This window comes from Schistocerca cancellata, chromosome 1, assembly GCF_023864275.1.
Source record: "Schistocerca cancellata isolate TAMUIC-IGC-003103 chromosome 1, iqSchCanc2.1, whole genome shotgun sequence".
Lineage (NCBI taxonomy): Eukaryota > Metazoa > Arthropoda > Insecta > Orthoptera > Acrididae > Schistocerca > Schistocerca cancellata.
In genome coordinates, this window is record NC_064626.1 from 902,343,381 (window position 1) to 902,361,915 (window position 18,535).

At 36.6% G+C, this 18,535-nt stretch overlaps 1 protein-coding gene across 2 annotated transcripts in view; it reads left to right on the plus strand.

The window, feature by feature from the left end:
* Window positions 1–13,678, plus strand: part of LOC126190925 (synergin gamma-like) — a 174,148-nt gene extending 160,470 nt beyond the window's left edge. For both annotated transcript variants that reach the window (XM_049931565.1, XM_049931574.1), the window contains exons 7-8: window positions 7,039–7,187; window positions 10,748–13,678. In XM_049931565.1, coding sequence (XP_049787522.1) covers window positions 7,039–7,187; window positions 10,748–10,942 — 344 coding nt within the window. In that variant the 3' untranslated portion in view covers window positions 10,943–13,678. The remainder of the gene's footprint in view (window positions 1–7,038; window positions 7,188–10,747) is intronic.
* Window positions 13,679–18,535: the final 4,857 nt, after the last annotated feature.

Below are 18,535 nucleotides of genomic sequence, written 5' to 3' on the forward strand. Positions count from 1 at the left end.
CGTTGACAGTGAAGAGACTTCTCGATTGTGAAATGTGGATTCTCAGTCCCCCAGATGCATTAATTTTGCTTATTGACAAACCCATCTAAATGAAAGCGGGCTTCATTGCTAAACCAAACCATGCACGTGCGTACTAATTCCCACTATGCCTTGAAGCCAACTGTGCAGTTTGAATGTCCTAACACAAACTGCTCAGAAGTTATGATGATTTTGTTTCATATTGTTCAATAATTGTCACGCTGTAAAATGTTAATGGCAATAGCAAGAAAGCATTTCTGAAGAAGAGAAATTTGTTAACATCAAATATAGATTTAACTGTCAGGGAGTCTTTTCTGAAGGTATTTGCCTGGAGTGTAGCCATGTATGGGAGTGAGACATGGACAATAAACAGTTTAGATAAAAAGAAAGTAGAAGCTTTTGAAATGTGGTGCAAAAATGAATGCTGAAGATTAGATGGTCCAATCATGTAACTAATAAGGAAATGCTGAATTGAATTTGGGAGACAAGAAATTTGTGGCACAATGTGACCAAAAGGAGGGATCAGTTGATAGGACACATTCTGAGACACCAAGGGATCACCAGTTTAGTATTGGAGGGAAGTGTGGGGGGTAAAAATTGTAGACGGGAGACCAAGAGATGAAAACAGCAAGCAGATTCAGAAAGATGTAAGTTGCAGTAGTTATTCGGAGGTGAAGAGGCTTGCACAGGATAGAATAGCATGGAGAGCTGCATCAAATTAGTCTTCCCACAACAATAATATATGAATGATGCTTGCAACATTGTAAGTTGGGTTTCACAACATATTTTGTGTGTTTCTTTGAGTATTTGTGAGCTGATATTTGTCAGGATTCATACCTCCCTGTAGGGTAAACAGGGCCATGTCCATATATATCACCACACTCTGGTCCTTAAACCCATTTAGTTACTTGTTAATTTGACTTCCTATGGCATCTATACACTTCAGCTCCAAGTATGAACTTCGTAAGTGTTTTGTATACACTTTCTGTCATAGATAAGCTATAGCTTCCAGTACTCTACCAATGAATAGAAATTTTCTATTTGTTTTAGATATAACAGAGCTTATGTACCATTCAGTTTCACATCACTACACATTTTTACTTCCCTGACAAGACTGCCTTCATTTTGACTCATTGATTATAAGACAAAGACTACAACATTTTTAAGTTTTGTTGAGTGAACAGTTTTACATCTTTCTGCGATAAGAGGTGCCAGTCTCTTGTATGAAGTCGATATTTTGTCCTTAACAAAAGTGGATTGTTTGTAAGACTAGTTGTGTAAGATACTACATTAATGATGATTGAATTTAAAATATTGTGTGAGAAATCTCAATACTGACAAGTGTTATGTTCTTTCTGCTATTATCTGAAGAATTAAAATGGAAAAAATGTTCATTCTATTAATAGGCTATACCAGCCAGTTCTTGGCAGATAGTAAATCAGATTTAAAAAGAAAAAGAAAAGAAGGCACCAGAGGAAGAGGAGATAAAGCTAGAGTAAAATAAAATGTTACATTTGATGAATTTTCTTCATTCTTGTAATTTAAGAATATTAGGTTTTCATTCTTCAGAGCCTGGTCATTGCTCAGCACAATACTGCGTGTCATTAGTAGTTTATTATTGAGATTGATTTTATTATTGAGATTGCAACATAGTGATTAATTTGAAAATCCATAGATGTTCTACATACACATAACAGTACACAAATAGCTGCAAAACTGGATATGCTGCTGTATATGTGGTAGAGGACTGTGTTTTGTTGCATCAGATTATAATATGTCCATACTGAAGGATTTTAGTGTTAGTGATTCATTTGTCACAGTTATCAGTTATCAGGCCTGTGTGTACCCTCCTTTTTTGACTCTCCAGGCAGTAACTGTACTGGGTTTAGAGGTGAAAAGTGTTTCAACATTCATTCTGGGGTACAACATGCCCCACCAGTGAGTCATATTTTTGTTGAACAGTTTCAGCCATTTGAAAGGGATCACATTGTGCACCTGCAGGAAGCTGTACAGATGTGTAGACGGATTGCAGCACATGTTGGAGCATTGTATTGGTCATGTGTCGCTTCTTTCAACAGTGGTCTGTGGAATGTGGTCACACCTGTAGACCAGGTTCTGGACACACATTTAATACAGACACATCAAAATTGACACATTTTGTGAGCAGTGGCAGCCAATCGAACATCAATCAGGGTTGAAATTTGGGCACATGTTGCACCTGCTGTCATCGGGGACCTTTGCAAAGTATCTGCTTTCAGTGGGAGTAAGATCACATGTGCCTCTGGTCAGGCTACCACTGACACCTGGAACTTGCCAGTCATGGCTGCTTTGGTGTCATGAAATAGTCTGCTCAAGAGTGGAATGACGCTCTGTTGTTAGTGATAAAAGTAGGTTTTGTCTGTCTGCAAGTGATGGATGTACGTGTGTATCGTGCAGACCTGGTAGGCTACATATTCGAGAGTGCATTTGCCCATGACATACAGGCTTCATGGTGGAGGGGCCATCAGTTACAACACACAGTCACATTTGGTGTTTTTGAGGGGTAAATAGTGTTGTAAAATTCCTGGGAATTTAAAATCGAAGAAATATTCCCAGGGAATATTGCCAAAATTCATAAGTTCCTGGGAATTTCTGGTTAATTAGCAAGATAGCTCAAAAAACCATAAAAGCAGTAATTATATGGTTAAATAAAACTCAAAAACTGAAATATATTTTAACATAAAGTTATACCTAAAAACAAAGATGATGTGACTTACCAAATGAAAGTGCTGGCAGGTCGACAGACACACAAACGAACATAAACATACACACAAAATTCAAGCTTTCGCAACAAACTGTTGCCTCATCAGGAAAGAGGGAAGGAGAGGGAAAGACAAAAGGATGTGGGTTTTAAGGGAGAGGGTAAGGAGTCATTCCAGTCCCGGGAGCGGAAAGACTTACCTTAGGGGGGAAAAGGGACGGGTATACACTCGCGCACACACACACACGTATCCATCCACACACACACACACACACACACACACACACACACACATATCCATCCACACATATATGTGCCTGTTTTTGATAGTCTTTACTATAGTTATCACCTCTTCAAAGAAACTTTGAACAGTCTGGCATCCTGAGATGTCAGCACACAGTAAATGGAGAAGGTGAGCAATACAGCCTGATGGTACTATATGAGGATACAGTGTTATGGCTGCCTTCATGTTTGGAACATTGTCACCAATAACCACCAAAAACTTATCAGGACCATACTTCTCGATGACAGATCTAATTATCTCTGCCAGGTATTTGGCATTATGTTTCTCGGTTTTGGTCATTTTGAAATCTACAAAAATGTATGAATTTACTTAGTTAACCTAGTTTTAAGTTTATTTAACTACTAATAAGAATCAAAACAATCAAAATCTAAAAATGTTCATAAATTCCCAATTTTTGGGAAACCTCCCAGGCCAAAGAAATATTCCCGGCAATATTCCCATTTTATAAGTTCCCACCCACTGGGAATATACCTAGCCCACATCACTAGGGGTAAAGTAACAAGTGCCCGGTGCATTACGTAGCCTGTTATCCCAATGCTACTGCCATTTCTTCAACAGTAAGGTGATGTGCTTTTTTTCAGCAGGACAATGCACATCAACATATGGCTGCTGTGACTGAATGTGCTCTTTGTGGTGTACAACTACTGCCCTGACCAGATAGATCACCAGATCGCTTTCCAGTTGAACATGTGTGGGGCATATCAGGTGGGAACTTGTTTTTCAGGGCCTGCAAGAACCATTGCCAAACTGCAACATAGGGAGGAAGGTGCTTGGGACAATCTACCACAGGATACCATTCGGCACCTTTATGATGTTTTGCATGTGAGACCACACGGCTGGGTTGCTGCCAGAAGGAGCACTGTGTACTGATGCTGCTGCTTAGCCACCCTTTACTGTGACATGTTTTATGTGGTCTGAATTTGTTACCATATACTCTTACAGTGATGAACTACCTGCCAGCTCCTCACTTGTCAATAAAATGACCTTGTCCATGATGGTCTTGCATTTTTTTCCCGGCAGTGTATTTCATTAAAAAAAATTAGAAAATCTGTTCCTCAGAAATTTTGTTGGGGCAGTAACTGACATAAATTTTGGTTTCATTTATTATTATGGAAGTAAACAATAGTGGAAAAATTATGGAATCAATGAACATATTGATTAGTAAAATTTTTCTGTGGTAGCTCTGGAGGTGAAAAATGTTGGAAGAACAGAATTACAAACTTTCTTCTATTTGCTTCAGATTATTCAGTTTTTAGTTTATGTTTTTGTGGTTATGATATTTGATTGTTTCTGCTGAACATTGGATAAATTGTCAATAGGGTCACTTTATACATCTGCTATCAACTTCATATTTCCACATGTTTGGGAAAATTCTCAAACATTACGCTTCTAAGATTGCACCTGGCCAGAAGTGTGTAACATTCTTTCTCTTGTGTGATGTTTGAAATATTAAATTAACATTTGTGTAACTCATTTTATTTTTCAAATAAATTTTGATCTTGAATAATTGGCACATCTCTAACTTTGCTGTCTCTCTGTCAAAATTTTCTGACAGTGGCATTACAAACCACCAAGTTCTCTAACCCTCTTACATTGGGTAGGTTCAAAAATAGGCAATTATGGATGAAATCTGGTTAAATACCTGCTGTATTAGAGAATGTAGGCCATTAGTGGTCTCTACAATGTGAAAACGTGGGTGGCAACTGGTGCCTGGTGTCTTGAGTGGGAGGTCCTTGGAATTCCTTGGAGTGTTGGATATTCAGAAGCTGGCAGCCTCCAATAACTAGGTAGCAAAAATATTTTGGAACAAAACTGCTATATTTGGCATGCCAAAAAGTGAAGTAAACTGTTGTTGCTTTATTATAGTCGTGTATTTTTAGCATACAAACAGAAAAAACATTTCAGAGTAAATTACCTCAAACACTGGAAAAATCTCAGTGTTTTTTAACACAGTAGTCTCTACACTACTAGCATGTGCAGCAGTGGTTTGTTTGAGCAGTAGAGAACTTCCTCCTGCAGCCTACATTGTTGGTAACTTGTGCAAATTATCAGCATCGGACTTAGAATTCAGAATGCAGTCATGTTTATTCTCATGTTAGATTGGCTTGTATTAATTACTGTGTGTTACTCTGCTGTAGCATCAGTTTCATTTAGCTGATTAATAATGTTAATGAAAGAAGATAAAGTAGTAATAATGAAATATCATAGGATAATAATTCAGTTAAAATGACTGTCCATCACCAGGTAAACAAAACTGTACATTCCACTTTCATTTTCTGTTTCCACTTGTAGGTGTATAGGTACAAATTTAGTGAGACTAACCACTTAACTTCCATATATCCCACCATAACTCAAGTAGAATATCACTCTGAAGTAATTGTATCATAAAATTACTTATCATGTTAGAGATTCTCCTAGATGTGGTAGCACTATTCTTCTGGATAGATTAACTATCTAAAGCGGTGAGTTATTTCTGGAAACACACCATATGTTGTATAATAAACAAAGACAGTTGAAACATTCTACTGTGTTTTCCTACTTGATGGGTACAACTTGGTATTGGTTTTGGGTGGCTGGACTCCAAAGCAAACATATTGTCATCTATGATAAATATAAATTCTACCAGTTAGTGCTTATCAAGGACAGTGTCATGTTTATGTTTGACTTGTGAAACATAATATTTTCCAGTGTACTATATCACTTCTTTCCTCAGAAAAAGGATCACCGAGTAAAAGTATTCAGGCCATGAAGTGACTATTTTGATCCCAAATATATATGCATGAGTCATCTGACAGTGGCACTGTGACTGTGACATTTTTGGCCTTGATGCTTGCATGCAACTTGGAATGCTTAACAGGACAGTAGATTTTAATGCTGTTCATTATACTCATATTATGATCCCGTCAGTGTGATAACTGTATCCTAAGGGATTAATCTGTTTCCAACAGGATCAGTCTCCACTGTGTATCAGTGGCGGTACAGTAGTGCTTCTTTATTGGCCTACCCTTGCACCAGACTTCAACTCAATGAAATTGTCGGGTAGAGATGAAATGGTCCATGTGAGAAAATGGGTCTGACCCAATGGCAAGAGCTTGTGATAACCTTTGCACCATTCACCCTAGTTGCCTGTTGGAGGTGGCAGACAGTGAGAGATTTTTTACATATCTTGTAAACTCCTTTATAGACTGAAGGTGGACATTGAAATCGGACGTCTTTGGACTAGTTGTTAAGTGGTGAAGAAATGACATGCTGTGGCCTTTTGACTTCCAAAACTATCTTATTGAAAACCATGAGATGTACATTCATTTTATTTTTTATTTTCTGTACGTTAAACAAATTAATACAGCAGTAATGTGGCCCTGTTGCATAGTGGATAAGTGTCAGGTTACCAATCCAAAGGTCCATGGTTCACACACTATTCAGTCTTTCAGATTTCTTTTCATTCACTTATTGCTTTTTCAGCTCTGACAGTGATTTATGTATTTGAAAAATACTGAGCTGCACAATGATTCAGAGTCCACATTAAACTTTAAGCAGGATTCAAACCAAATCCTGCTGTCACAAGGTTAATTTCCAGCCTGTCGACTATGCCACCAAATGATTATATTAATTACTGGGGCATTTGGATGTTCTTTACCACTTTTCTGCTTTTGATACCCCATAAGAACGTCATTGGTTTTGCTAGTGTATAACCCTATGAATGACACAATACAATTTTATTGTGTGTTTGACTGTATGCTGAGAGTCAAGAAGGTGTTACTCCTTCAATTACACTCACAATTAGAAGAGTTCTTTACTTTTATGAGCAGTACTTTATAGCGTCTAATGTGATGGCACTTGTGTAACTTGGTTGGTAGTTTGCATTTAAAGATAATAAACAATATCTCATATTTAATAGGAAATCATGCTGAGTTTCTTTTTATAAATGTGTTTTTTCTTTTGTTTTCTGTTATATCTGAAATTTACTTTCTTGTAGATCTGTTGGAGGTATATGGTGTCTGTCAGAGGGTGAAGCATGCCTTTAAACTTACATCTGCTGAATCAAAGAAGCTGGAATCTCTGTTTTGTGAAGTTGACCAAGTTTGGGATGGTCTTCGTGTATATTATTACAAGGCTGATATCTCGGTAAGAAATTATTATTCCATACATGAAATAATCTTTTTTATGTGAATCACATGACATAATAAGCTTGCACATTGCTATTAATAAATTCTGTATACTTGTTGTAAATCTTATTGTGGAATAAGAATATCTTTTCCCACACTGTTTTGCCACATGTTGACGGCAAATCTCCAAGTAATAAGCCTTCCCTCACCCCTAACTATAGTCTTCAAAGACAGGTACTGACATTCAAACCTGATGGGCGAACAGATTTTCTTTGACACTCTTCTCATGCCTCTAATTCTCTACCTATGTACACTAGGTAAAATCCTCTTTTATTACTCAATACCTGAAGTGAAACAACAAACCATGTATTCCACAAAAATTTTGACATGTTCTCACAAAGATCTTACCTAATCATTCCAAAATTTTTTGCTAACCCCATCTATGATACATCCTGGTCTGCTTTCTGTCACTTGTGCTCCCAACCCTTTGCCCTAAAGGTCATATCTGTGTGAAAGACCCAGACACAAGATGTGCCGCATGCATCATTATAGCACATCACAGTCTAGTCTTGGCAGTGGTATACAATACAGCATCTGAGAATAACATCATTTTGTGTGCAGTTTTGCTTCAATCAGTGTGCAGTTTGTGGGCTTAACCACCAGTCAGTTTCTACAATGCCAAATAGTGAACAAAAGCCAGTCTGACCACCTGTTTGCAGAAGATTCTGGTGAGCACAAAATGATCAATTTCAGTGGATGCCTGTACATCACAAACCATCACTTGAAACCTTTTCTTAAGAGTGACTGAATGTTAATTATTCTGCAAAAATCAGCAACAACTGGAAATCCTCTAAAACTCAACTGATGATTTAATTGTAATAAAATAATCAGTGTTGATCACAAAAGAGTTGTTTTATTTGTGGTCACCAGTTTCATTCTTGAAAGACCATCTTCAGACCATAGAGAATCACCATTAGTAACCCACATAGACTCTTGGTGGAACTGTAGTGTATGCCAGAAGGCACAGTTGTCAACTGCTCATTCCCTTCCCGCATACACTACAGCTCCATTCAGTGTCTGCACTTTGTTAAAATTAAATTTTGATCAGTGTTTTTTTCCCAAATATGTTACCAAAAATTATTAATAACTTAATGATATTTGAATAAAGGTAGCCTTATAAGATATATAAATCATAAAGATGATTCTTTCTTCCAATGTGGATTTGTGAATTATTCTTACCACCTCAATTCAGGAATAATTTAATTATTCAAATAATATTTCTCTAATTTCATTATACAGTTACGTGAGAAATAGGTTATTTTTGAGAATTTTCAGGTGCTTAATAAAACTATATCTTCATAAATTACCAGCGTGAGTGTTTTGGATATGTAACTTATTTCACAGCTAATCAGTGTTTGTGGTTCACAGCTATGGCAAAGAATATGTCACCCCTGAATTTCGTTGTATATCAACACAAGGAAATGTGCATTTTTGAGATTTTTCAGAAACTACCATTGTTGTTTAAATGGAAATGTGTTGTTATTTTAGCACAGCTGAAAATAGAAACAAATACTTAATCAGTGCCATTTGTAACATTGTGAAAGGTTAAGTACATACAGAGGAATTTGTAACGTAAAGTTGATGCTTGAAACCTCAGACTTTTTCATATGTTGTAACAACCAATATCTGTAGGGGTATGTTTACAATGACTACGATGTTTATTAGTTTGGTTGTCTCTGTGTCTGCATGTAGTGCTTGCTGAATTAGTCCTTGTACTCAGAATAACTGTAGTACATTGTGTTACTGGATGTCTGTGAGAGCGTACTGTACCCAAGTAAGAACAGAAGTACACATAGTATAAATGTGAGAAGGTCGCAAGTACAACAGTGTGTACAGTGTTGTAAGAACTGTGAAAATGGTTTATTCTAACTCTGAAAAGGCAGAGATGATACTCATCAAAATTCAGCTGCAGCCTGCAGGTTGTGTGCAGAAAGGTGCCCGGACAGAGATCATCCAATGTGCCACATGTTTGAAAACATTTACAAGCAATTTTATGCAACAGGTATGGTCATAACATGCAAACGGGTCCATAACAAACCTATCACAGAAGAAGCAGGTGCAGTTGGTGTGTTAGCTGCTGTTTCCATGAACCCACACGAGGCAGTGCAATGAGTCAAAGTAGTGTAATGTGCATACTTCATCATCACAAATTTCACCCATATTATGTGTTGCTGCATCAGCAATTACATGGCGATGACTTTAATAATTGAGTGAATTTCTCTCAGTGTGCATTAACAGAGAATGCGTTGCAGTTCTACCTGTTTACTAATGAAGCAGATTTTACAAACCACAGTGCAGTGAATTTGTGAAACATGCATTACTGGTCCGTGGACAATACTCGCCGCCTTCAGTAGGTAGAGCGACAGAGACTGTGGAATGTAAATGTATGGTGCAGAGTAATTGTCAACCATCTCATTGGTCCTCACTTCATTGAAGGCACCCAAACATCTGCAAAACACATCAAGTTTCTACAAAATGATCTGCTAACATTGTTAGAAAATGTCCCACTGGAAACGCGTATATGTATGTGATATCAACATGATGGTGCTCCTGCACATTCTGCAATGAACACTAGGCGGACCCTTGACACAATGTTCGCCGGACGTTTCATAGGATGTGGCGGATGCATAAGTTGGCCAGCCCGTTCTCCTGATCTTACACTTTTAGACTTCTTTCTGTGGGATATGTTAAAGGAGAATGTGTACCGTGATGTGCCTACAGCCCCAGAGAATATGAAACATTGTATTGAGGCAGCCTGTGGTAACATTACACCAGATGTACTGTGTCATGTAAGACAATCATTACGCGGTAGATGACAAATGTGTGCAGCAAATGATGGGCACCACTTTGAACATTTATTGGCCTGAAATATCAGGACACACTCTTTTACATTCTGTAGTTGAAAACAGAAAACAAATTTGTAAGTTTAACTAAATTCTTATGTTAATGTACATTTTCTTGTAACAAATCACTGCCATACAGTACTCCTCAGAGAAAAATACCAATAAAAATGTTAGCATGTGGACTTAACGTTCTGTTCAAATCTCTTCTGTATCTACATTGCATCACTGTTCCTTTTTTATCCCAAATTAACTGGATTCTCTCCAATAAACATGACTGAACTGCTGAGGAGTTAATCAAGTGTCAACTTTATGATACAAATTACTCTGGATGTAATTAGCATTTTACAATGTAAGAAACGGAATCAATTAAGTATTTTTTTCTATTTTCAGTTGTGCTAAAAATTATAACACATTTCCATTTAAAAAACATAAGTATGTGTTGAAAGTCATAGTTCTGTGCATTTCTCAATGGTTTGTATTAACCAATAACACCAGCCCCGCTCCTCACTTTCCGTTTGCGGTATTGGTTATTCCATGTTTGTTGTGGTGTGGCGGGTGTTTCCAGTGGTAATGTTAGGTGACAGGTCCAATTGACTGTTGTACAAAGTTTTTAGTTTTTCTTGTGCATTGTATTAGCCTGTATGTAATGAAAATGAAAATATCTGTTCCACTACAGGTCCATCGGGAACTGCCATCTTTAGATTTCGCTGATAATCCTGTTTGTGGTATATGTCTCACAGCCATGGAGGGAGGGAGTGGCAATACAAGTGCTCTCGAATATGGAGGTCAGCTCTACCATGCAGCATGTGCCAATCTATGGGTCAATTGTGTGGAGTGTAGTTTGCCCTGCTTGGCAAACTCATTGCTGTGAACACACAATTCCCTGAGATGTTTAAAGGCATCAGTATTATTTATGTTTAATGAAAATAGTTTCTGTTTTGTTAAAAGCTGTACTTAACCTATTGTGATTGTTTACTTTATTCTGTGAAATGTGTAGCCATGTATAATTTCACATAAATTTGTGAGTTGACGCCACATATCTGCAAAGACTTTTTCACCTAGTCATGTAGACAATATACTGTGATGAGTTATAATAATCAGGTTCTGGAGACAATATATTATCATAGTAATTCCTCCTATAAGGGAGTGCAGCATATGAATGAAGTTAGTACTCAGTGCTGTTTTTGTATTCTGGAGGAATGTGGCACATGGTACTATTATGCCAAAAATGAGTAATCTTCACTGTAGATAGGTGATTTAATTTCTGACTAGAAGAAGGTGAAAGGTCAGTTTGAGATTCAGTGAAATTGTTGATAGTTTCTGAAATATTTATTTTTGTAGTGTTAGTGCTAATTATTGGCTCTAAAAATTCTTCAGCTGTTATCACTTTTAGGTGTGACTATTCATGAAAGGAGAATGAACCTTCCATAATTTTGCTCTGTTCATCTGCTATTCTTAGGAGTCATCACAAATTAACTGTCCTCAGAAACTGATGGTGCAGTGATGAAAACTTTACTTTTCACATCAACAAACAGTAAAATCATGTGATCAATTTCTTACCTCTCAAAGTTGTATCTGCATTTTTTCCCTTCTCAATTAAATCATTGTATCTATTTATTTTATGAATGATGGTAACATTTGCAAGTTGTGGAGATGTCTAGTGCAACATAAATTGATTTCGTTAAAGATATGTTGTCGGTAAGGAAAATATGAGTACAAAGAACATGATTTTTCGTGTTCATTATACTAAAGAAAGCTTATCAGAAAGACTTATTAGTTTTTGAAAGTCAGCTACACAGAGTTACTCAAAAGTACCTCCAGGGTTTCAGTAGCTGGCGTTGTGGAAACTACAAAACATACAGATAATAGATACACATCAGTGGATAGAGCATCTCTCCAAGTTCTTAACTCACATTACAGGTGCTCAATATAGGCATCATTTTTGGTACAACAAATAGCAATGTAAGTGAAAGGGCACATGCAAGCAATTAATTGAAGTTGCTACTGCCCAGGAAGGCATGACGACAGCAGCCCACTTCAGAAATCCGTTCGTGGTGTTGCCTCCCTACAGGTGCAGACTAATTCAGTGTGACAATACGGAGACCATGATTTGTATTCATGTTCTGACAAAGTTACCGTTAGTGGCTCTGCAATCACATCTCAGCACATATTATGAATTTAAATTTGCAGAGAGGCTCTATCCACTGGTATGTGTTTATTTCAGTATGTCTTGTACTTTCCCACACAGCCATTTTCTGTAGCCCTGGAGGTGCTTACGAATAACCCTGTATCATAAAGATCATTTATGAATTTTGTAACATTCAAATTCGAATAAAAAATTTTGAACTACGATGCTCAGATTAAAGTTTTGAATCTTTGATGCTCAGATTAATCATATGAATTTGTGTTGCATTTGGAACATGTAGGATTCGATTGCAGTGTTGTTGAAATTTACTTCAGTTTTGTTGTTGTTTACATTAGTGATAAATTTCATCACCCAATTATTCACAGTAAGAGGTTTATGGATTTGAGTTCATGTTGTAAGTGTCATGTAGAATACAACACAACCACTGTCAGATCATATAACCGTGTTTCTTGGGTCTCACTTTTTTGCAACAAGTTCTGCTTTTACTGTGTACAGAGATGCAAACTGTCTCTATGGGAATTGTGAATTTCTTTTACAGCAAATTGTGTATACAAATTTATTCATACATATGCATGAAGTAATAAGTCACACATTTTACAACACTATAAAAAAGCAACACATTCAACAGTAGACTCACCAAATGAAGCTAAAGTAAATGGAAGTGGTAAACAGAAGAGGCCAGTATAAATAATAAAATTATGGACACTGAACAAATGAAAGAATATATTTTTTCATCTCTTTGATGAGATTTGTGTATTTAATGCAAATGATCGAATCTCATTTTATAGTTTTGCAGTTTGTATCAAGAGAAGCCCAAGGCTGAAGTGGAAAGAGCTCAGTCAGGTTACTTGAAGAAACACTGCAGTCATTTTCCCAATTACATAACTACTTTTGCTTTCCCCAAATACAGAATTACTTTTGTAGCATTTCGCTCCAGTTTCATGAGTGCCCTGGCTACTGTATTCAGTTATATCTGAAGAGGACATATTTAACTTTCAAAGAGTTTCATTTTAGTGAATAACTGACTCAGTTTTGGAAATTTTTGATGCAATTTTTTTCCCCAGTTTAAATTAGTAGTTTAATTCATTGAAGCCATTTTTTTGACTCTGACATGACAATACTAGGTACATTGCTTATGGTTTTTTTGATGTTTTCTGTACTACCATTGCAAATTGTTGCTTCACTTAAACTGTCTTGACTGAAAATGTGGCATAACTGCTGGTTCATGGGTCTGAAAAAAATCCTCAGGTGGAATGAAATGCACCACCAGTATTCGAACTTTTTGCTTTGAAATGTGAACCATTATATTAAATGTTACTCCATTTAGACAGAATTGTTGTGTGCCCAAAATACATCAGTTCTTACAATTAATTTGTAATTGTTTCTTCTGTCTCTTTAATGTTAGCTATGAGATTTACTTAGTACTTCCCAGAACAGACTTTGTATTTGCTGTAATATTAAAATAGTTGGACAACCTTTAGCAAAAGACTTCATGATTATTTTTACGGTTGAATTATTGTTTAGTCATGCATATGAGTAATGTTTTTCTTTCTTTGGTGCATTTGGTAAAAAGAAATGCTTAAGCAGTCAACTGTGATGCTTTTCCTTCAGATAGTATTTTGGCGTCCCTAAACTTTGAAAGTTTTTTGAAAAGAGGCGAATATGTTGCTTTTATTTCATGCCACTTTTAATTTCAGAATAGTTAAACATCAATTTTTTTCACCATACAGTGAAAGCTTTCACACAGAAAAGCTTAAACAGAAAAGAAAAAGAGTTAAAATTGACAAGTTAGTGGTCTTAGTGCTAACTAAAGCTGACAGCACCAACTCTTCACAGTACTGCCCCCATAACACACTTTGTTGCAACCCTGCAATCTTATCAGTGCTCAGATGATGTAACAACCTGATCATTGCACTATTACATATTAATATGATTCAGCTCAATAAGCTAGTTTAGGTTTGAAGATATAAACTGTGTCTTTATAGCCAAATATCTCCAGCATAAGAAGAATAAATGCTAGGCACAGAAACATGCTGTAGGCCACAGCGTAATTCCTATACGACAAAAATTGCCAAAAATTCCTATTTTCGTTTTCATCTAATTCATATTAGTATGTTGTGATCCTGGAAGACTGTAAAACTTGCTGCCAGGTTCCCCCCTTCCCCACCACCAGATTCACTTATATACACATTTCAGTCTCAGTACAGAGGAAAAGGATTGCAGTTTAATGCCCTACAAATAATGAGGTGGAGTTTCAGGTCACTTGGTGGAGGAAATTTTTTGTCATCTTGCTGAAGGAACCAATCTGGCATTCACCTAAAATGACTTAGAGTAAACACAAAAACATAACTCAGAATGACTAGATGGAGGTTTGTATACGTCTTGTCCCACCAGTGCATTGTTTCACCCAGTTTGTTCTCTCACCTGACTTTTTGCAATTAAAATGCCTGAATTATGTGAATGCAGCGTAGTGGTTTCTTTCAGAAGATAATCAGTGTTCATTATACTTTTGAGTTGAGTTTTAACAACCTCTTCCCTTCAATATAAACTGCAGACCTACTACTGCCGTTAAGTGAAGGTATGAAAATATGTGGTCATAACCATCTTGAGGAACCCTCTCTGTTCCCACCTGAAATTTGGTATAACATGTTTATGTTGTGCCATGAAGTAAGATGCCCCCCCCCCCCCCCCCCACAGACACATTTTAATTATTCATATTTAGGAATGGATATGCTAGGCAAATGAAAGAAAGGAATGTGTTTTCAAATTGCACCATAATTTGTTAACTGTGGAAAGTGAACTTATATGTGGTAGGAAAATAAAATCTACATTTGATTTTCCTGATACAACACTTTGTTATGATGTGGAACATATCAGTTTAATGAAAGGTTTCTTTACATAATATAATTCAGTTTTTTGTTTAATTTTTTAATAATTGTAAAAGTACTAATTTATATCTAAAAATTCATCTATGAGTAGGAGGAGTTGTCATTCATAAATTCTTTTGTTTCTAAATGCTAGTTGGTAATCTGTCAGACTTCTGATGCTATTCGGTAGTGATCAAAGACTTTTGTGGCAGCATAATTCACCCCTTTCTGAGACAGAGTTAGATTTAACCCAGAGTGGTGAACATCAGCCTTTTTCCTAGTGTTGTAGCTATGCATATTGCTATTGGTTTTGAATTGGGATATGTTCAGAATAACAAATTTCGTAAGTGAATAAATATGCTGTGAAGCTACTGCGAATATCCTTAGTTCCTTAAATAAATGTGTGCAATGTGATCTTGGGTGGGCTCAAGCTATTATTCTGATTATGTGCTTTGTGTGATGAATACTTTTTCCCCATAATGATGAATTACCCCAAAACATGATGCCAAATAAAAGCAGTGAATGAAAATAGCCATAGTAAGCTTGTTTACATTTATTTTTATTGCCAAAATTTGTGATGACCATAAATCATCAATAGCTGAACTCAACTGTTTCAGCAGATCATCAGTGTGTTTCTTCCAATTCAATCTCTCATCACTGCACACACCCTAAAATTTTGAATATTTTGCCTGAGCTACAGTCTTCTGTACAGAGTCTGCATTTATTAATGAAGTTTTGCCGTTTATTGAACAGAACTATATATATTGTGTTTTATCACATTTAGTGAGAGTTTGCTCGCAGAGAACCACTTAATAATTTTCTGAAAGACATTATTTACAATTTCCTCACCTCATTCTTGTGTGTTGGGTGTGATTACTGTAGTCATATCATCAGTAAAAAGAAGTTGCTTCGGATCTTAGTGAATATAAAGTGGCAAGTCATTAATATATATGAAGAATAATAAGGGACATGAGACTGAATACTGTGGGATACCATTCTTGTTACCTCTCCAGTCTGAGGTTTCTGCTGATTTTTGGACATTATGTGAATTGTTTATATTGATGTTCTGCACTCTTCCAGTTAAATATGAATTAAACCATTTGTTCACTGTCCACTCATACCACAAGGTTATCTATCAGAATTCTTTGACTTACACAATAAAAAGCCTTTGAGAGACCACAAAAAAGAACCCTTATGGCAATGTTCAGTTATTTAGAGCATTTAATATTTGATCAGTCAAGACATATAATACATGCTACATTAAAGCATTTTACGTTGCAAAACCTTTCTGAAAACCAAACTGACATTTTCTTAGTACTTTATTTTTACGAACAAGTGAAGCTACTCTTAAATACATTACTTTTTCAAGAATTTAGGATAAATCTTTCAGAAGTGAGATTGGGTGGTAGGTGTTGGTATCAGACATAGTCCCCTTTTTATGCAATGGTTTAACAATAGCACATCTAAGTCAATCAGGAAAAGCACCCTGTTTCAGTGAGCTGTTACATTTGTGGCTGGGAATCCTACTTATCTGTTGGGACCAATCTTTTACAACTCTTTTGGAAATACCATCAATTCCATGCAAGTTTCTACTTTTGAGTACATTTATTATTTTCCTACTTTCGAAATTAGAGATGGATAGAACTTCAGTTTTATCAAACTGCATAGATGTTGCCTCTTCTATTTAAGCTTTGCCTTTCCTAATGGACGTCTGAATCCTATTTTCTCCACAACATTTAAAAAATGATTATTAAAATATTTTCAACTTCTGAATGTTGTTAGTAAACTTTTCATTTAGTTTGATGATAATACAGTCATATTGTTCTCTTGGTTGCCGTGTTTCCCTTTCAACAACATTCGAAGTTGTTTTAATTTTGTTAGCAAAGGTGCTAATCGCAGACATAGTACACATACTTCTGAACTTTTTGGTAGCTTTCCTTTATACAGGGTGTTCGGGGAGAAAAGGTCAATATTTTACACAGTGATAATATAAGTAATTCTGAACAAAAAATATTACATGAACGTAGGTCCGCAAATGCTTCATTAGGGAGGTATGGGTATTGAAAGGAGCATTAATTCTGCAAAATTGGTGTGCACAATGTGAAGGTATACGCAGTACAACTGACTTTGTTAAAAACAATGTTACAGAGAAGTACAGTTATGTTACACATTTTTACATAATGTTTATTTACTTTGCATTTAGTACATAATGCATTACAACATACATGTTACATGTATTCAGTTGAAAAAGACGTACCACATATTTTACAAATGGCTTTAACACTTACCGTACAGATGTTGTACAGTTCGCAGAACAGGTTCAAATATCCCACCATGAACGTCAATGCAATTTTGCACTCTAGCGATAACATGTGTTGCTTGTTCAATTGCCTGTGGTTGGTTCCTAATCAATTCAGCTGCATCCATGATGCAACGAAGCAGTTCATCTCATGTATTTACCTTCACTTTGTGCACCTCTGATTTCATCCAGCCCTATAAACAGAAATCTAAAGGTGTATGGTCAGGTGATCTTGGAATCCAGTTAATAGCACCACCATGGCCAATCTAGGGATTAGGGTTGGTGCGGTTGAGATGGTCTCTCACACGTAAGGTAACATGTGGAGGGGCACCGTCATGTTGAAAGTACATTCCATTTCACTTAGCTAAAATAACATCTTCCAATAGTTCCACAAATGAATTTTTCAAAAAATGCCAGGTACCTCTCTCCCGTCAATTGCTGATTGATAGTAAATGGACCTATCGAAAGGTTACTGATCATGCTGCACCAAACATTTATGGCAAAACGAACTTGGAAATTGCTATCCACTGAAGTGTGTTTATTTTTCCGTGACCATTGATGATTATTGTGTGTGTTGTTTATTCCATGTCATGAAAACTGGGCTTCATCAGTGAATAGTGTGCATGGAAGCAAATGACTATTCTCAATTACCCAGTGACAGAATTGAAGTTGTTGGGCATTGTCGCCAATGTGGAGATTTTGACATGGTGTATGTGGAATGGATACAGGTTTTCCGCATGTAATGTTTCTCATACACGTGTCTGTGGGACATTCATGCGCAGGGACATTCTTTGTATGCTTGTACTGGGACCTCGAGCAACACTTGCGATAATTTCTTCCTGTTCTTGCAAAATTTGTTGACATGCACGCTCGGATGAAAAATCTTTACTTGTACAAGAGCCTGTTTCAGGCAAAGTGATAAACACTTTGGTACACACCCTGCAATCAGGTAATAGTCAAGTCGGAAAGTGCCTGTGGTATTCTTCTCTTGCAGCAGTAGCACTACCGTCGCAGAAGCCATAAACATACACCATATCTGCATATTGCTCATTGCTGTAGATGTGTGGCATTGTTAGTAGCACTTGTACGAACACAGTTAATGCCATACACTACACAGCTAACAGATCCGTCGCTGGTACACTACACAATGCA